Source organism: Schistocerca nitens, chromosome 1 (genome assembly GCF_023898315.1).
Source record: "Schistocerca nitens isolate TAMUIC-IGC-003100 chromosome 1, iqSchNite1.1, whole genome shotgun sequence".
Taxonomy (NCBI): domain Eukaryota; kingdom Metazoa; phylum Arthropoda; class Insecta; order Orthoptera; family Acrididae; genus Schistocerca; species Schistocerca nitens.
The window spans coordinates 645,060,286-645,081,789 of NC_064614.1; the positions used below are offsets into that span (position 1 = coordinate 645,060,286).

At 44.6% G+C, this 21,504-nt stretch overlaps 1 protein-coding gene across 1 annotated transcript in view; it reads right to left on the reverse strand.

The window, feature by feature from the left end:
- Positions 1 to 20,545, reverse strand: part of LOC126258437 (long-chain fatty acid transport protein 4-like) — a 318,264-nt gene extending 297,719 nt beyond the window's left edge. Inside the window, exon 1 of the mRNA XM_049955644.1 lies at positions 20,343 to 20,545. Within this exon, the coding sequence (XP_049811601.1) occupies positions 20,343 to 20,533 (191 nt within the window). The 5' untranslated portion in view covers positions 20,534 to 20,545. The remainder of the gene's footprint in view (positions 1 to 20,342) is intronic.
- Between the last annotated feature and the right edge of the window lie 959 nt (positions 20,546 to 21,504).

Below are 21,504 nucleotides of genomic sequence, written 5' to 3' on the forward strand. Positions count from 1 at the left end.
TTCACGAAATCATGGACCCAAGTTGTGAACAAGGCACTGTGCAAGCTGGTGGTGGCTCTGTAATGGTGTGGGCTGTGTATGCATGGAATGGCCTGGCGCCTCTGGTCCAAAGGAACCGACCATTGACTGGAAATGGTTATTTTCCGCTACTTGGAGACCATTTGCAGCCATTCCGATACAACGATGGAATTTTTATGGATGACAATGCACCCTGCCATCGAATCACAATTGTACGTGTTTGGTTTGAAAAACATTCTGGACACTTCGAGCGGATGATTTGGCCACCCAAATCGCCCGACATGAATCCCATCGAACATTTATGGGACGAAATAGAGGGGTCAATTCGTGAACAAAATCCTGCACCGGCAACACTTTCAAAATTATGGACGGCTACAGATGCAGCGTGGCTCACTATTTCTGCAGGGGATTTGTAATGACTTGCCACGCTGAATTGCTGCACTACGCCGAGCGAATGGGGGTCTGACACGACATTAGGAGGTAGCGCAATACTTTTGTCATCTCAGTGTACATCAGGCAATGGCGCCACAGCCGACAGTTTCGGCGTCGCCATTGATACCAAAAATGCCAGTATTCGCCTGTTCCGCATGTGCCATGCCTCCTCAATATTCTTTCTTCCAGCAGTGCTAGTCTTGCGAGTTTCGCAAGATAACTTCTGTAAAGTTTGGGAGGTACGAGATGAGGTACTGGCGGACGTACAGCTGCAAGGACAGGTTGTGAGTCGTGCTTGGGTAGGTCAGTCGGTAGGGCACTTGCCCGCAAATAGCGAAGGTGCCGAGTTCGAGTCTCCGTCCGGCACACAGTTGTCATCTGCCACGTTGTTTCAAATTAGTTCGTTTCGCTTGTGTAGCTTTTCCATATACATGTCTTCCATCTTTCAGTGTTCCTTCTTTGATTAGGATTTCTACTAGGCCTTGCTTTTTGCCTATTTGATACTGTCCTGAATTCACTATTTCATATTTCAGAGCAATGCATTCGTCTTCTGTTATATTCCGTTCCCCTATTTCAGTCTATCGTTGCCTAATACTCCCTCTGAAACTCTCGACGTCCTCTGGTTCTTTCAATTTATACAAGTTCTATGTCCTTCAATTCTCACCTTTCTACAATATTTTTCCAATTTTAATATGTCGTGTATAACCAATAATTTATGACCAGAGTCTACACCTGCTTCTTCCGTCCGGAGTGGCCGTGCGGTTCTAGGCGCTACAGTCTGGAACCGTGCGACCACTACGGTCTCAGGTTCGAATCCTGCCTCGGGCATGGATGTGTGTGATATCCTTAGGTTAGTTAGGTTTAAGTAGTTCTAAGTTATAGGGGACTGATGACCACAGCAGTTAAGTCTCATAGTGCTCAGAGCCATTTGAACCATCTACACCTGCTTCTGGAAATGTTTTGTAGTTTAAATTCTGATTTCGAAATCTCTGTAGTACCATTACATAATCTATCAAAAACCCTTCGTTGTCTTCAAATCTCTTCCACGTATAAAACCTTCTTTCACGATTCTTAAACCAACTATTAACAATTATTAAAACGTGTTTTGTACAAAATACTACGAGTCGGAATCCCCTTCATTAATTTCTCCCAATCTACCTTCTCTCAATATTTTTCTTTCCCATACTTTTCCAAATATTTTTGGCTCTCTTAGCTATCTGAATGATCTCTCTTATCTAATTATCCAACGTCTTCATAATCTGCGACGCTAGTAAGTGTATAAAACTGTATAACTGTTGTGGGTGTTGGCTATGTGTCTACAGTGGCTAAGATAGTGCTTTCACTATGCCGTTCATAGTAGCTTACCCGCATTCCTATTCTCTTATTAGTGTCAGCTCCCGTCCCTTATTTCACTGCAACGTGTAATGATTTACGTAGATTCTGTTGTGCGTTCCTTGCGTTGGTTATATTAGTTACTAATTTCTGTATTCCCGTTGTTAACACATTCGGTGGAAAATGAAACCTCCCTGGCGTGTGTAAGCACTGCGTTGCCATTCATTTAAAAGGTGAGCTGTTTAAGGACCGGTATAACGGCCTACAGGAGCTCTTTGTGAAGTAATTGGGTAGAAAGAGGGGACTTGCCTGGTCTCGCTTCAGTTTCCTGGCAGACTACTGTTTGATTTTGTGCTGATGACCATGTACTCGCCTTACCAGAATTCCTGTTCTTCCCGCCACAACACATTACCAATTTCCACTATATCTATCTTCAACTTTTTCCCTTCTAAATTTCTTACATACCTACTCGATTAAGGGATTATTGCCGTACCAGCAGGAATCAAGGTACTCCTACATTCGATACCCAGACCCGATGAATGCCAATTTTGCCCTTCGTAATGAGGACGTCCTGCTGCATAGCGGCTGCCAGTGGATCGGAATGGGGGACTATTATACCTCTGTAATATTTTATCCATGAGGATTCCATTATTACTAAGCTACACGGTAGAGCTGAATGCCCTCGGGAGAAATAACGGCTGTAGGGTCCCACTGCCTTCTGTCGTTCGCAGTATCAACACAGCAAGGCCATGCTGGGTAATGTTTACAAGGCCAGATCGGTGAATCATCAAGACAGTTGCCTTGCAACCACTGAGAAGGCTGCTGCCCCTCTTCAGTAACTACAAGTTGGTCTGGCCTGTTGTCACTGCACCTACGATACGGCTAATCTTATCGCTGAGGCGCGCAAGAAATTCCACCTAGGCATGGTACATGGTAGGGAAAATTGTTACACATGTGAATGCGACCAATAACTTACCCAGGATTTTAGATTAGGGGAGGGGGGTGAATGGAGAAATAGATTTTTGTAACTTCAGGAGCAACGGTTCTGGGTACACTTACTGCTAGTCAGTATCCTTCCGCCATTCTTCAAGCTGAGGTCGAACTTGTATCACTACCACAACACTTTATACACATACAAATGATAAATTTTTTTTATTTGATTGACGTCTGTAAAATAAATCTGTAAAGGTTTATTTTGTGTTATTTTTTTAATTTAATTATGTTTTTCGTTTGATTTTTGTAACTATTGTTGTAATTTTACTGAATCGAGCATAGGCTTTACAAACAATATTTATAATGTAATGTTTCGTAAGGAAAACACTTTGTGTGTGGTCGTGAAAGAATAAAAAGGTAGCGAGCAGAAGTGTACTCCGTATGTTCCTAATCTGACGCTGCAAAGGGTAGCCTCTGTAACAGTACAAACAGCGTCGTGACCGTCGGGCTGTAAAACTTATATCATAAACGGCTAACCTGTAAAGCCTCACAGTGATATGTCTGTGAACGTTGCTACGGGTTACTGGAACGGAGTCTTTCATTTAAAGCAAAATTTCAGATAAAAGTGCTTGTATATCTGTGTCGCAAGAAGAAGACACTCAGCTTCATGGTATATTACAAGGTATTGCACTATAAAGAACAACTGGTTCATGTGCAATAAAAGCACCCCGTGGAAGCTGCCAATATAAAAAGGTTGGGTTGTAATTGTGATGAACCCACACTGCACTCGAGGTAACCTATATGCAAAGTACGAAACATAATTGTAAAAAGCGTAGATAAGTGTTTAACAGTTAATTCTAAACTGTTCTGTAATCTTTTATTAATCAATGTCGCATTACCTGGGATAGTTTCCTGCTATGTATCCTCAATAATGAAATTTACAATTAGTATCATAGTAATAAACTCAAAGTCATTTGGAATACTTATTGAAGTGCCATATTTAGTTTTAGTAACATTATAAAACAGATCAAAAGAATTTGTGCTTTCCAATAATAAAAACTAAAATAAGACATTTTTATTTCCTTAGTGATTGTAAACGAGTAATTGATTTCCAAATTATATGAAGATTAATGAAAATGCCACGTGAATTTCGTACATTATTCTAAAATCAAACTTCGTTTTCATAGTTGTGATACAAAGTCTGTACTCATGAGTGTGTCTATGCTGTATTTCTAACTGTTATTTACTGTATAAAAGCGTAGTACTGAAACTATATGGCAATAAATACACACATCAAGAAAAGTTTTGCATCACCCCGGTTCCCAGAACTCCTGAAGATAGAAGTTGACTGTGGATATTGTATCCAGACACAGTCTCTTTGACTGTTCAGAGATGCCATTAAACCCGTACAAAGATGTAAACAACCATGCATGAGCAGCGACTACTAGACGAAGAGGGTCCGATAGCCAATCAGTTCCAGTCATTCCACCGGGAAGGAGGTACACGGCTCGTGTTGTCTGTAGTTCAACTACGCCTAGACGGTCGCACACCATCGTGAAAACATCAGCCCCCCATGAAATTTCCTCCACAACTCACCAAGTCTGAAGGTGAAGCGCCCCAGTAGCGCTAGAACTTCATCTCTGCCGAGGTGTAAGCCTCTCCATGTCCGCACCTGACTGCCTAGACGGTCAGTACCGCGGTTCGATTGCGTCCACATTGTTACTTTGTGCCATGAAGGACTCTCAGCAAGGGACGTGTCCAGGCGTCTGAGTGAACCAAAGCGATGTTGTTTGGACATGGAGGTGATACAGAGAGACAGGACTGTCGATGATATGTCTCTCTCAGGCAGCCCAAGGGCTACTACTGCAGTGGATGACCGCTACCTACGGATTATGTCTCGGAGGAACCCTTACAGCAACGCCACCATGTTGAGTAATGCTTTTTGAGCAGCCACAGGACGTCGTGTTACGAATCAAGCTGTGCGCAGTAGGCTGCATGATGCGCAAGTTAACCCACGACGTCCATGGCGAGGTTCATCTTTGCAGCCGCCACACCATGCAGCGCGGTACAGAAGGGCCCCATCAACATGCCGAATGGACCGCTCAGGACTGGCATCACGTTCTCTTCATGATGAGTGTCGCATATGCCTTCAACCAGATAATCGGAGACTTTTTTGGTGGCAACCTGGTCAGGCTGAACGCCTTAGGCACACTGTCAGGTGAGTGCAGCAAGGTGGAGGTTCCCTCCTGTTTCGGGGTTGGCATTATGTGCGGCCGACGTACGCCGCTGGTGGTCATGGAAGGCGGCGTAACGGCTGTACGATACGTGAATGCCATCCTGCGACCGATAGTGCAACCATATCGGCAGCATATTGGCTAGGCATTCGTCTTCGTGGACGACAATTCGCGTCCCCATCGTGTGCATCTTGTGAATGACTTCCTTCAGGATAACGACATCGCTCGACTAGAGCGGCCAACATGTTCTCCAGACATGAACCCTATCGAACATGATTCAAAATGGTTCAAATGGCTCTGAGCACTATGGGACTTAACATCTGTGGTCATCAGTCCCCTAGAACTTAGAACTACTTAAACCTAACTAACCTAAGGACATCACACACATCCATGCCCATGGCTGGATTCGAACCTGCGACCGTAGCGGTCACGCCGTTCCAGACTGAAGTGCCTAGAACCGCATGGCCACACCGGCCGGCTATCGAGCATGCCTGGGATAGATTGAAAAAGGCTGTTTATGGACGACTTGACCCACCAACCACTCTGAGGGACCTACGCCGGATCACCGTTGAGGAGTTCAAATGGGTCAAATGGCTCTGAGCACCATGGGACTCAACTGCTGTGGTCATAAGTCCCCTAGAACTTAGAACTACTTAAACCTAACTGACCTAAGGACAGCACAAAACACCCAGCCATCACGAGGCAGAGAAAATTCCTGACCCCGCCGGGAATGGAACCCGGGAACCCGGGCGTGGGAAGCGAGAACGCTACCGCACGACCACGAGATGCGGGCACCGTTGAGGAGTGGTACAATCTGGACCAACAGTGCCTTGATGAACTTGTGGATGGTATTCCACGACGAATACAGGCATGCATCAATGCAAGAGGACGTGCTACTAGGTATTAGAGGTACTGGTGTATACAGCAATCTGGACAACCACCTGTGAAGGTCTCGCCGTATGGTGGTAGAACACGCATTACGTGGTTTTCATGAGCAATAAAAAGGACGGAAATGATGTTTATGTTGATCTCTATTCCAATTTCCTGTACAGGTTCCAGAACTCTCGGAACTGACGTGATGCAAAACTTTTTTTGATTTGTGTAATACACGTTACTATGAAGTTTCGTTGTACTTCTAATCGGTTCAGTAATGATTTTCAGTGGGCTTGGAACGCTTCTCTTGAACTCTGTAAATGAAAGTCTAAAAAAAGACATTATTATTATTACTGCAAATTATTGTATTAATCCGATGTCATTAAAAAAAGGATTGATAACTGTCAGTAAGAGAGTCCTAAGATTCCTAATAGGAGTGGCGACATCTTTTTTTTTTTTCTTTTCGTAACATTGTCACTAAAAAGGTAATGAATGCCCTTCTCGTGAGTAACACCAGACTGAACTCCCACTCCAGCAATTTTACGATTTTGCTCCTTCAGAATAATTATTCAATTTCAGTGAAAGTAAAATCGCCTTGTTATCTAAGTGCTTGATAGAAATGAAAACTTTTTTTTTTACGCACAAGTCTAGGCATCCCACATGGTCAGGAACATCTCTGATTTTCAGGGAAGAGACCGATGCAACTACAATTTTCTTTGGATTACGATTAATTACACACGGAGTGGACAAAAACTGAAAACACAGTGAGAAATGCTTGCTTGAACGTAAATGCAGATTCTAGCCAAGCCTGCATGTTGCCCTGTTATATGTGACGAGGAACGGTACCCGTGCGATGTCCTCTATACGCTGCAAGTGTCAGTCGTGGTCAGAAGAGTGTTCTGTGTAGTCGTGGGAGCACTATGTCGGAGATAAGTGAATTAGAACGTCGGCATATTGGTGGGTGCCTCCGTAACCAAGATAGCCGAAGTGTTAGGTGTATGAAGAGGCATCACATCGAAGATTTATACCGCATACAGGGAAAGCGGAAAAACATGCTCCGGTAAGACACAACGCGGACCAAAGTGTGTTGAGCGATCGAGACAGACGGTCGTTGAAGAGAATTGCGACGAAAAATACGGGAACGACACGTGCAAAGGTCACTCCAGAACAATGTCGCATTCGCGAACCCTATCTGAATCAAAACACGAAAGGGAGCCCCAGAAGCAGGAATTGCAGGGCGAGCTAGTTTTTAATTATTATTGGCTTCCAGGAAGGGCCCATACAGCCATCTCAACAATGGCATGTCAATTATGACGCTACGCAGCTAAGGGCAACACAGCATCCAGTCCCCGAGTGGAGAAAATATCCGACCCTGCCGGGAATCGAACCCGGACCACTTCGCTTTTCACTCCTAAGTGCTGCCCGCGCAGCTACCGACGCGGACGGGTATTAATTCCAAAACTACTCACTTGTGGTGCGAAAGCCCCTAACAGGAAAATGTGGTACCGACGCCATAAAACCTAGACTTTGGAGCAATGGCAGGAAACTATTTCTTCGCATGAGTCTTTGTTTCGCACCGTTTCCAACTCCTGGCCGAGTTTACGTACCTAGAGTGAAGCTTAGCGGGGGGTTCGATGATGAATCTGGTAGCCATTACGTAGTATTTCATGGGCCCCATGGTAATTATGCAAGGCCGCATTACTGCCAAGGATTATGTGACCATTTTGGCTGATCAGGTCCATCCCATGGTACAATGTTTCTTCCCGAATGGTGACGCGGTGTTCCAAGAAGGAAGAGCCCCTGTTCACACAGCTCGCATCGTCCGGGACTGGTCTTGTGAGCACTGAGGTGAATTCTCGCAACTCTCCTGGCCTCTATAGTTACCAGGACTCAATATTATTGACCCTGTGATGTCTACTTTGGAGAGAAGAGGAGTGATCTCTGTCCACCTCCATCACTGTTACCTCAGCTTGCCACTATTTTACAGAAAGATTGGTATAAGATTCCTTTAAAAACCATACAGCATCTCTATTTATCGATTCCGAAATGACTGGTAGATATTTTGAATGCTAACGGTTGTCCCACACCGTATAACGAATTGTGGCGTTTTGTAAGTTCATTTTCTAACAACAATATAAAATATGCAAGGTTGTGTACCGGATTACAAATTGATACATCTGTCTGTGTGGTGGAACAGGTATCGAGTTCGGTTTGCAAAGATTATTTTCTGTGTCTGCTCCTCCCATCCCTCCCCTCACCGGTTACGCTGATGAATTCGGCAAAGGCGAGATGTCAACAGCAACAAGGCGAGGAAGACAGCGACAATGGTAGTGAGTCCAACTACCCAAAACGACAGAAGACGAAACGGATATACACAGTGTGCCACATACATGCAGCAAATTTTATTGTAAGTTAATGGAACAGTACTACTTATTTTGTAAATAAAATTAATTCTTCTCCTTTGTAACTGCAGTAATATTGTTGTTCGTGCGTGTATATCGTTATACATAGATTAACACTCAAAACAGCCCGTTTTTTGTATATGTAAATGACATACAAACATGATTGCATACTTTTATTCAGTTGTGTCGTAAGAATTAATATTATGGGGAATTTCAACTAAGATGAAAAGAACGGGTACGTGCGTTTAGGAGTCGTGCACCGAGGGTTCCGTTCAAACTTAATTATGTATATAGATAGTTCATCCAGCCCGGGGATCGAGAATCTCGACGGTTTTCGCCTCTTATCGATTTCGATACTGGCAAGCTACCGGTCCCGATATTCCAGGACTTTCGAAACGCTTTACTTTTAAATTTTACCTGTGTAGTGCTACTGTAACTTTTCATTTCTTTTATTAATTTGTAGTTATATTAACATGCTGCGCTAACTGGCAACTGTATTTATTTCATATTTTGATACTCGAAAACTCACTCATGACCTGTAGGGTATATCCCGTTTACCTAGAATAATGGAATTTGGCAAAAGCAGGGCTTCACATTGCAAGTAAAGGAAAAAATCTGAAAATGGACCAAGGACCTTAGAATGTGATATAAATTTCAACTACATACAGTACGGCTCCTGAGAAAGAAGGACAGAAGGCAGACAACCAAGTAATCATATAAGCACATCAAATGAATTCGCAATTGCGAATGAGGACTACCATCAGCTGTAGAACGGAATGACGACAGTGAAAATTTGTGCCGGAGCAGGACTCGAAGCCGGATTTGCCGCTTATCGCGAGCGGCCGCCTTACCATTTGGCGATCCGTACACTTCTCACGGCCAGACCCAAACTTCCACATGTCGTCAAACCATGCTTCTACGACCTGAACTCGTACATTCATTAGGTATATTCCCGTAAGATCAGACGTTGTACTCCAAAGTCGCTTGCCGATATCTGTAGATAAATACGATATTGCAGTGCCTGAGTTATTCTGATTACGATGCAAAGTTCCTTTGGGCGGCATGCATGCATTAATCAGAATAACACAGGCACTCAATACCGTGATCATATAAGGGTTCCGTTTTTACCGATTGAGCCACGGAACCCTCTAAAACTGTTTATTCCACAGAAGTCTCCATTCGAATTATTGTGTAAACTTCGTAACTTGCAGAAGCATCCTCAGCGTCCTAGCGGTTCTGAAATTTGCATGCGAACATATACTCCCTACACTACAAATAGCAATAATCTCAGTATTGAGTGTACCTCACACTCTTTGGTTCAAAATGTTGCCATACTTGGTGTTACAGAATGACATTTTAAAACTATGGGTAGTTGTAAACCATGAAATTTTCAATGTTTTAATATAAGGGACCTATAGCCGGAAAATGCTTTCGTCAGACACCACAGAGATGTTAAAAATGCACGCACTACCTTTGCGAGAAGGTACCAATGAGATTCTCAGTAAAATCTCGGGCTGGAATTCTTGGAGACCCCCTTATTGGACCGCACCAGATCGTTTGAATGGTGTGTGGTACTTGAACATTGTGGACAATGCCTTGCCTGAATTTCTGATTGGCTTTTCCTTGCAACTGCGCGCTAGTTCGTGTGCTCAGAACGGTGGTGCTGCAGCGCACTTTGATCGCTGGGCCACGGCTTGCCTGGCAGACAACTTCAGGCACAGAGTAATTATTGGAAGGGGGATGCCCGGTTCCTCGGCCTGTGTGCTCCCCTGACCTCAGCGCTCTTGGCTATTTCCTCTGGCGTTATGTAAGGGCCGTTGTGTACTCAACACCAGTAGGGACAGTACCCGAGCGTATTGAGCGCATCCTTACAGCGTTTGATACCATCCGAGGGGAGCGTGGAATCTTACAGATAATCAGACAAAACATGATTCGATGTTGAACATTATTACAGCATTTGATTGTACTCTACTCTCAGTAATCGTTTTCCGAACTACAGTATTCAGGTGTTTCATTTAGATTACCAATTGCGTAGAAAGTGCGTAGTGCTATAGAAACTTTATTTCACATTTCCGGCTATAGATCTCTTATACCAAAATGTTCAAAATTTTGTTCTCTTCAATCTCCCAAATGTATAAAACGTCATTATCCACTATCCTGTATACCCTGCTGCGGAAGTCTGTAACCTGTTACCAGTGTACTGCAGGCAGGAAACTGAAAAGGCCCAAAGATTTAAAAACAAAGTAAAGGATTGTCTAACCAGCCATTATTTCTACAATTTACGAGGAAGCTGAGGCATAATCTTTGGTTGTTTTATGTTACTGGGTCGTGTTATCTCAGATTAATAAAATTAAAAATATATATTTATGACGAAACGCAGAGTTCTGTGCACTGTAACAGATTCAAAATGAAACAACAACAAACGACGGGCTGCATCTAGCAAGCAATCCACTTGAAGATGAGAGAAACTCTGGAAACGCGCAGTGAGATGAAATTAAAAGGGTGACTGAGGAAGATAATTGTTTTACATGGACTTTTATTAAATGCTGGAGCTCAATATTTAAGCATCCGCGTAACTGTTAATTTTTGTACTAGACAGATCCTGAATTTGCCATTACGCAGACAGGCGACAGTGTAAAGAAACATAATTTGTTTGAAGTAATAGAGGAAAACTGCAACTGAGTATTGCCATTACGCAGACAGGCGACAGTGTAAAGAAACATAATTTGTTTGAAGTAATAGATGAAAACAGCAAACTGAGTATTATACGAAGAGACTCAGTGGAGAGGCTTGTTTCAAATGATATCGGCAACTACCACTGCAGCGGACACGGGTTCATAGAGTTTGGGCCGTGGGCAATAGAAAAGTGTTGCGCGTTCGGATGAATCATGTTTCGTGTTAACGAGGCTGACAATAGTGTGCAGATATGCCGTCATCAATGTGAATGGCTGCTCGGAACATGTACTGCCCAACTATGGGAGACATTCACCTAGCCTTCTGCAAAATGAGATCTGCTATAGTAACCGAAGACACCAAGGGCTGCGGACTTCGCGAACATTACTGCAGACCACCTGTAGCTCCTAATGCTTGATGTCTTCTCCGATGGCGATGGAATCTTCCACCAGAATAACTGTCCATCTCACAAGACCAGAATCGCGCTACATTGTTCTTGGTAGCACTAAAGAGAACTCCAGTTGATGTCTCCGCCACCAGATTCGGCTGACCTCAACCCAACGGAAAACATGTGGGACGCTATTGGACATCAGTTCAGCACCCGCAAGCCCCCGGCCCCGTTATTAATGGAAACTGCGTGACCTGTGCGTTGACATCAGGTGCCGCGCACCTCCGGGAACCTACCGATGACTTGTCGAATCCACGCCACCCGGACTCATAGCTGCATTGCGACCGAGAGTGGACGAGTCCGCTGTGAAGCAATCGGTCATAACCGTATAATGGAGGTTTTCACGGCCGGCGTTGGGCTCCTTGGTGACTTTTGTTTCATGGTCATTAAGTCGAGATCTATGAAATATTTCTGAACTTAATGTCTCCTTTCCTAATGCTGGAGACGTCGTCGCGGACTATAAAGACTCAGATAATTATTTCGAACCTAAACAAAAGTACATACACTGAGCCGGCCGGGGTGGCCGAGCGGTTCTAGGCGCTACAGTCTGGAACCGCACGACCGCTACGGTCGCAGGTTCGAATCCTGCCTCGGGCATGGATGTGTGTGATGTCCTTAGGTTAGTTAGGTTTAAGTAGTTCTAAGTTCTAGGGGACTGATGACCTCAGAAGTTAAGTCCCATAGTGCTCAGTGCCATTTTAACCATTTTTTAAATATACATTGAGGTGACAAAAGCCATGGGATACCGTCTAATACCTTGTCTGACCCTCTGCCCGGCGTAGTGCAGCAACTCGCCGTGTCGTGAACTCAACAGGTCGTTGGAAGTCCCCTACAGAAATATTGAGCCATGCTGCCTCTATAGCCGCACGCAATTAGGAAAGTGTTGCCGGTGCAGGATTTTGTGCACGAATTGCTCTCGATAATGTCCCTAAATGTTCGCTGGAATTCATGTCGGGCGATCTGGGTAACCAATCAAGCAATCGCATTGTTCGGAACGGTCTTCAAGCCAATCGCGAACAGTTGTGCTCCGGCGACATAGTACAGGGTTATTACAAATGATTGAAGCGATTTCACAGCTCTACAATAACTTTATTATTTGAGATATTTTCACAATGCTTTGCACACACATACAAAAAGTTTTTTTAGGCATTCACAAATGTTCGATATGTGCCCCTTTCGTGATTCGGCAGACATCAAGCTGATAATCAAGTTCCTCCCACACTCGGCGTAGCATGTCCCCATCAATGAGTTCGAAAGCATCGTTGATGCGAGCTCGCAGTTCTGGCACGTTTCTTGGTAGAGGAGGTTTAAACACTGAATCTTTCACATAACCCCACAGAAAGAAATAGCATGGGGTTAAGTCGGCAGAGCGTGGAGGCCATGACATGAATTGCTGATCATGATCTCCACCACGACCGATCCATCGGATTTCCAATCTCCTGTTTAAGAAATGCCAAACATCATGATGGAAGTGCGGTGGAGCACCATCCTGTTGAAAGATGAAGTCGGCGCTGTCGGTCTCCAGTTGTGGCATGAGCCAATTTCCGCGGGCTACGCGTGAAACTTGCCCGCACGCGTTCAACCGTTTCTTCGTTCACTGCAGGCCGACCCGTTGATTTCCCCTTACAGAGGCATCCAGAAGCTTTAAACTGCGCATACCATCGCCGAATGGAGTTAGCAGTTGGTGGATCTTTGTTGAACTTCGTCCTGAAGTATCGTTGCACTGTTATGACTGACTGATGTGAGTGCATTTCAAGCGCGACATACGCTTTCTCGGCTCCTGTCGCCATTTTGTCTCACTGCGCTCTCGAGCGCTCTGGCGGCAGAAACCTGAAGTGCGGCTTCAGCCGAACAAAACTTTATGAGTTTTTCTAAGTATCTGTAGTGTGTCGTGACCATATGTCAATGAATGGAGCTACAGTGAATTTATGAAATCGCTTCAATCATTTGTAATAGTCCTGTACATCGTTTTTTGGGAGACGAAGTCCATGAATGGCTGCAATATGTCTCCAAGTTGCCGAGGAGAACCATTTCTAGTCAATTGTGGGTTGAGTTGGACCAGAGGAACCAGTCCCTTCCATGTAAAATACTACCTACACCGTTATTGAGCCATCATTACCTTGCACAGTGCCTTGTTGACAACTTTGGTCCATTGTTTCGTGGGATCTGCACAACACTCCAACACTATCAACGGATCTCACCAACTGACCACGCCACGGTTTCCCAGTCGTCTAGGATCCAGCCGTTATAGTCACGAGTCCAGGAGAGGCGCTGCAGGCAATGTCGTGCCGTTAGCAAAGGCACTCGAGTCGGCGGTCTGCTGCCATAGCCCATTACCGCCAAATTTCGCCGCACTGTCCTAACGTCGTTCGTTCCACTGTGATTTCTGCGGTTATCACCCGCAATGCTGCTTGTCTGTTAGCACTGACAACTCCACGCAAACACCGCTGCTCTCGGTCGCTAAGCAAAGGCCGTCGGCCACTGCGTTGTCCGTGGTGAGAGGTAATGGCTGAAATTCAGTGTTCTCTGCACACTCTGGACACCGTGGATCTCTGAATATTGAATTCCCTAACGATTTCCGGGATAAAATGTCCCATGCGTCTAGCTGCAACTGCCCTTCCGCGTTCAAAGTCTGTCAAATCTCGCCATGCGGCCACAATTACGTTGGAAGCCTTTTCGTATGAATCAATTGAGTACAAATGACAGCTCCGCCAATGCATTGTCCTTTTATAGCTTGTGTAACTATACTGCCGCCATTTATATATGACATTCGTCACCTCAGTGTATGTTGTTGTTGTTGTTGTTGTGGTCTTCAGTCCTGAGACTGGTTTGACGCAGCTCTCCATGCTACTCTATCCTGTGCAAGCTTCTTCATCTCCCAGTACCTACTGCAACCTACATCCTTCTGAATATGTTTAGTGTATTCATCTCTTTGTCTCCCTCTACGATTTTTACCCTACACGCTGCCCATCAGTGCTAAATTTGTGATCCCTTGATGCCTCAAAACATGTCCTACCAACCGATCCCTTCTTCTAGTCAAGTTGTGCCACAAACTTCTCTTCTCCCCAATCCTATTCAATACCTCCTCATTAGTTACGTGATCTACCCACCTTATCTTCAGGATTCTTCTGTAGCACCACATTTCGAAAGCTTCTATTCTCTTCTTGTCCAAACTGGTTAACGTCCATGTTTCACTTCCATACATGGCTACACTCCATACAAATACTTTCAGAAACGACTTCCTGACACTTAAATCTATACTCGATGTTAACAAATTTCTCTTCTTCAGAAACGATTTCCTTGCCATTGCCAGTCTACATTTTATATCCTCTCTACTTCGACCATCATCAGTTATTTTACTCCCTAAATAGCAAAACTCCTTTACTACTTTAAGTGTCTCATTTCCTAATCTAATCCCCTCAGCATCACCCGATTTAATTTGACTACATTCCATTATCCTCGTTTTGCTTTTGTTGATGTTCATCTTATATCCTCCTTTCAAGACACTGTCCATTCCGTTCAACTGCTCTTCCAAGTCCTTTGCTGTCTCTGAGTATGTATGCTCAGTGTATGTATGGGGTTAAACATTTGGGCTCGCTGATGTTGTTTAAGTTTGAAAGTGCCGTGTTTGAAAGTGCCCTCTCAGTCTTTATAGCAACTAATGATGTCTCCAGCATTAGGAAACTAAACATTAGGCTCAGAAATATGCCATAGACCACAGTGTAACACCTATAAAACCACCAGTGCGCTAATAGTGCATAAAGCTAAACATTTTTAGTAAAATCTTCTGCTAGTCAAGATCACAAATAAATAACATTAAGGGATGACTAGTTTCAGCTTATTATACAGCCATCTTCGGGTCGATTATAAATGCATGTGTAGTGTCCACTCGTAAAATGAGGCTAAGACAACAGCAGCATGGCAGTGGACGCTAGTGTAAGAGACGTATCTCAGTAAAGTAATGATATATACAACTGAGAAAATATTAGGTATTCAAGATTCATCTTAACAGTCGGCACTGATATACAGTATTCTACATATAGTATCTGTACACCAATATTGCACATTGTATGCGAAATATTGTATATCAATGCGGACTCTTCAGATGGGTCTGGAATAACTAATATTTTATCTCAATAGTATATGCCACTATTTTATTTGGACACATGTTACATGACTGCGTACTGTGATGTAGATGTGTCTTAGCCTCGTTTAGCAAGCAGACGCTACACGTTTTTATAATCGATCTCAAGATGGCTGTATAATCAGCAGAAACCAGTCGTTTAATGTTATTCATTAGATGTCTCGACTACAAAATTTTATTTAAAAAATTAACTTTATGTAAAACTTTTAGGCAGTTTGTTTCCATTCTGGCTACTTGAGGAATTAACAGTGACCATTGGGTTGTTTGGGGAAAGAGACCAAACAGCGAGGTCATCGGTCTCATCGGATTAGGGAAGGACGGGGAAGGAAGTCGGCCGTGCCCTTTGAAAGTAACCATCCCGGCATTTGCCTGGAGCGATTTCGGGAAATCACGGAAAACCTAAATCAGGATGGCCGGACGCGGGATTGAACCGTCGTCAAAAAGGTTCAAATGGCTGTGAGCACTATGGGACTTAACTGCTGAGGTCATCAGTCCCCTAGAACTTAGAACTACTTAAACCTAACTAACCTAAGGACATCACACACATCCATGCCCGAGGCAGGATTCGAATCTGCGAACGTAGCAGCAGCGCGGTTCCGGACTGAAGCGCCTAGAACCGCTCGGCCACTCCGGCGAACCGTCGTCCTCCCGTGACCATAATGACTTGGCTCTGCGTACATAAAGTAATCTAGAAGCAATTACAATTATCCGTTTGAGTAAATTAGCGCTAGTCGTAACTTGTTGGTATACTTTGCAGAGAGAGCCAGGAGCGGTAGCTTCTGACGGTTACTACGTTATGTAACTTGACTCTTCCCACACCCTTAAAGTACCACCTTTATAGCGGGATTTAAGGAACACGGTTTGTCTAATGAACAGATCTATTGCTGTGTGGACATTTAAGCGAAGGCCATTACAAACAGGGAAAAATTTCGTAATCCGTAAAAACACCAGTCATTTACGGGAGCTGCATAGCACAAGAAGGTGCAAAGTAGACGTTTGCTGTGAGACATATCAGTACTACTAACAGCAGCGTCAATTGAAAAAATTTGCTCTCACAAGTGACCAATTAGTCTACCACAATTTTATTGCACCTGGGCCAATCGTGGATTATCACGGTTTCAAAATACTAACACGAATTCTATACAGAACAATGGAAAAAACTGGAAGAAGCCGACCTCACGGAAGATTAGTTTGGATTCCAGAGAAATGTAGGAACGCGCGAGGCAATACTGATTCTACGACGAATTGTAGAAGATAGGTTAAGAAAAGGCAAACCTAAGCTCATAGCATTTCTAGACTTAGAGGAAGCTTCTGACAATGTTGACTGGAATTCTCTCTCTGAAAGTCTGAAGGTAGCAAGAGTAAAATACAGGTGCGAAAGGCTATTTACAAGTTGTACAGAAACCAGATGGCAATTATAAGAGTCGAGGGGCATGGACGGGGAGCAGGTGTCAAGAAAGGAAGGTTGTAGCCTATCCCCGATGTTATTTAACCTCTACATTGAACAAGCAGTAAAGAAAACCAAAGAAAAATTTGGATTGGGAATTGAAGTTCAGGGAGAAGAAATAAAAACTCTGAAGTTTGCCGATGACTTTGTAATTCTGTCAGACATAGCAAAGGACTTGGAAGAGCAGTTGAACGGAATGGACAGTGTCTTGAAAGGCGGATACAAGTTGAACATTAACAAAAGCAAAACATGGATAATGTAATGTAGATGAATTCAATCAGGTGATGCTAAAGGAATTAGATCAGGAAACGAGGCATTTAAAGTAGTAGATGAGGTTTGCTATTTGCGCAGCAAATTAATTGATGATGGCCGAAGCAGAAATCGTATAAAATGTAGACTGGCAATGGCAAGAAACGCATTTCTGAAGAAGAGAAATTTGTTAACAACGAATATAGATTTATGTGTTAGGAAGTTCTTTCTGAAGTTATTTATGTGGAGTGTATCCATGTATGGATGTGAAACATGAACGACAAACAGTTTAAACAAGAAAAGAATAAAAGCTTTTGAAATGTGGTGCTACAGAAAACCTTGAAGATTAGATGGGTAGATCACATAACTTACTAGAATTGGGGAGACATGAAATTTTGGCACAACTTTACCAAAAGAAGGGATCGGTTGTTAGGACATATTCTGAGACATGAAAGGATCTCCAGTTTAATACTGGTGGGAAGCGTGGAGGATAAAAATCGTAGAGGGAGACCAACAGATGAATACAGTACGCAGATTCAGAAGAACTCTGGTTGAGGTAATTATTCAGAGATAAAGTGGCTGCCACAGGATAGAGTACAATGGGGAACTGCATCAAACCAGTGCTTGGATGGAAGATCACAACAAAGACATTTCGTGAGGACACACTGAACTACTTGATGTAAACAATGATAAGCCATAACATTATGACCACTGCCCACCGTGACGTTGGATGCCGCCTGGTGGGTTTGCGGGCTCGTGGTGCGGTAACAAAAGTGTGTAAGCGGAGCAGACACGAATGGGGGATCACCCTAGCGAAGATAGGGACTTCAAATGGGGAAATTCATTGAGATATGCGACTTTGACAAAATGCACATTTTATTACGCACATTCTGTTCAGAAATGGTTCAAATGGCTCTAAGCACTATGTGACTTAACATCTGGGGTCATCAGTTCCCTAGATTTAGAACTACTTAAACCTAACTAACCTAAGGACATCACACACTCAAGGCAGGATTCGAACCTGCGACTGTAGCAGGCCCGTGGTTCCGGACTGAAGCGCCTAGAACCGCTCGGTCACAGCAGCCGGCCGCACATTCTGTGAACCAGTATTTGAAAATGGCGAAGCTGGTCGAATGTTCACGTGGTACTGTCGTGAGCATCTATGGAGAGTGGCAGGAGGTCAGTGAAACTAACACTAGGCGCTAAATGGTTGGACGTCCACGACTCTTCACAGAACGTACCGTTCGGACTTCGGATGCTTGTCTGCTCTGTGAAGTAGGACAGGTGGCATCTCTGCCGAAAGACCACAATGCTGACGCACACACAAGCGTTTCGGAGCTCAACGTTCATCGTACATTGAACATAGAGTTCCGCAGCACACAAGCTCAATTTGTTCACATGTTGACCCAAAGACATCCTCAATTACACTTGGGCAGTGGGCACGTGACCATCGGGATTCGAGCGGCTATCAGCGGAAATGTGTCGGCTCTTCGGGTGAATCACATTTTTGCCACACTATGTCGCTGGTCGTCTCCACAGACGCAGTCATCTAAGTGAGCGGCGTTTCGAAACGTGCAGCGCACCACGGACAAGTGCTCGTGGGAGTAGTAGTTTTATGCTACGGGAGACATTCTCCTGCGCTTGTATGGGATCTGTGGTAGTAATCGAAGACAAGTTGACAGCTGCAAACCACCCGCATCCCTTCATGCTTGATGTATTGTGCTGCAGGGGAGTGTCGTAGGACCGTTGTTATTCACGATATACATAAATGACCTCGTGGATAACATCGGAAGTTCACTGAGGCTTTTTGCGGATGATATATCGAGAGGTTGTAACAATGAAAAATTGTACTGAAATGCGGGAGGATCTGCAACGAATTGACGCAAGGTGCATGGAATGGCAATTGAATCTCAATGTAGACAAGTGTAATGTGCTGCGAATACATACAAAGAAAGATCCTTTATCAGTTAGCTACAATATAGCAGGTCAGCAACTGGAAGCAGTTAATTCCATAAATTATCTGGGAGTAGGCATTACGAGTGATTTAAAATGGAATGATCATATAAAGTTGATCGTCGGTAAAGCAGATGCTAGACAGATTCATTGGAAGAATCCTAAGGAAATGCAATCCGAAAACAAAGGAAGTAGGTTACAGTACACTTGTTCGCCCACTGCTTGAAGATTGCTCACCAGTGTGGGATCCGTACCAGATAGGGTTGATAGAAGAGATAGAGAAGATCCAATGGAGAGCAGCGCGCTTCGTTACAGGATCATTTAGTAATCGCGAAAGCGTTACGGAGATGATAGATAAACTCCAGTGGAAGACTCTGCAGGAGAGACGCTCAGTAGCTCGGTACGGGCTTTTGTTGAAGTTTCGAGAACATACCTTCACCGAGGATATTGCTCCCTCCTACGTATATATCGCGAAGAGACCATGAGGGTAAAATCAGAGAGATTAGAGCCCACACAAGAGGCATACCGACAATCTTTCTTTCCACGAACAATACGAGACTGGAATAGAAGGGAGGACCGATAGAGGTACTCAAGGTACCCTCCACCACACACAGTCAGGTGGCTTGCTGCGTATGGATGTAGATGTCTTCCTCGATGGCGATATCATCTTTTAGCATTATAATTGTCCGTGCTACAGTGGTTTGATGAGGATTGTAGTGAACTCAGTTGATGTCTCGGCAGTCAAATTCGCCTGATGGAAATCCTAGGTTACCTACCTAGTTGGCTATCGGGCGCCATCATGACGTACGCAAATCAGCGGCCCTTTACATGACCTGTGCGTAGACGTCTAATGCCACATACCTACCAACGAAGTGTCGGATCCCTGACACTCAGCATCAGACATATCCTAAGACGGGCAAACATGCTGTTAGGCAGGCGGTCATAATGCTTTGGTTCAACAGTGTATGTACTAGTGTCCTGACAGCATTCAAAGTGTAGTGCGTTTTCCTTAACAATTAATGTACTTGTTTACTGTAACCTCATCGCATGCTTCCGACAATCGCCACGGAATGCGAAATGCAGTAATATCTTGGTCGGGTAGCACGTGTGGGAAGGGAACGTCACTCTGGTGTGAAGAGCCACCGCTGGCTGTCACCAGGGCAGGACGCGGGGCGTGTAGTGCAGCCGGTGCTGGTGCTCTCACCTGAGGTCCCTGGGCAGCACGGTGAGGATGATCCTGAGACGCCTGTGGTAGGCCACGGCCAGCCCCAGCACGGCCACGGCGGCCGCGCGCAGCAACAGGTGCATCGCCAGCGGCCAGCTGGAGCACACGACGATCGCGGTCGCGCCCAGCGCCGCCAATACGGGAACCACGCGCCACTCCCACTGCGTCATTGCTCGCCGCCGGCAGAGGGCACACTGACTGCTTCCGCCGGCCTCCCGCCAACTCTGCATGCGCTCTTCGCTACCCCCACTTCCCGTCCCACACAGCCCATCTACGGGCGTTGCGCATGCGCGTGATGCTGGGGTATACTGGCCAGAGACACGTGCTGCGCAGTTTGCGTCGTGCGTGTTTGCGGAAGTGCGTGGACCCAACTGAGCGCAAGTTGAGACTGTCACCGCGCATAAACACAGATAACTATAAAACATACAAAAAATGTGAGGGTTTTTTGTTATCTGCCTTCTCACTGTCTTTATGCGGCGCCCCCCCCCCCACGAATTGTCCTTCGGTGCAAACTTCTTTTATCTCTCTGCAATAAATGTTCTCCATTAGTTATTGGATATACCGCGTGGTTATAATTAAAGTGCAGCTATTCACAAAGATCCAGTGTGGAGTGTGATTATCATATGGCAGCGAGATTTGGTAGATATTACAATGCGTTAACGCGGAACATATTCACGCTGGAAACGGATTAGTTCCAATAGTGGCCACCAGGTGCAAATCTGGCGCTTTCAATGCAAGAAAGACGTATAGAAATATTCTCATAAGTAATGGATTAGGAACAGTGCGTAAAGGTCAAGGCTAAACAAGTGAGAAAGGCATAACGTTGATTACACTATTAACCACCACTTAACATAGTTTGTCCATTATGTACACCGAACAAGTCGACGAGATGCTGCATCGCTCAAACTATGTGCTCAACAGTTGCTCGCAGCAGTTACGGTGGAATCTAAGCAACGTGTTCCTGCGTGCTGGCTTTCAGATCAGGTAAGGGCCGAACGTGTCCCTGGTAAACACGTTCTTTTAGACAGCCACAGAGACAAAAGTCACAAGGATTCAGATCAGGTGATCTTGCAGGTCATCCATCTAAAAAAACCTTCGTAGATAACACGTTCGTGGAAGATTCAGTGAAGCAGATCTTTCA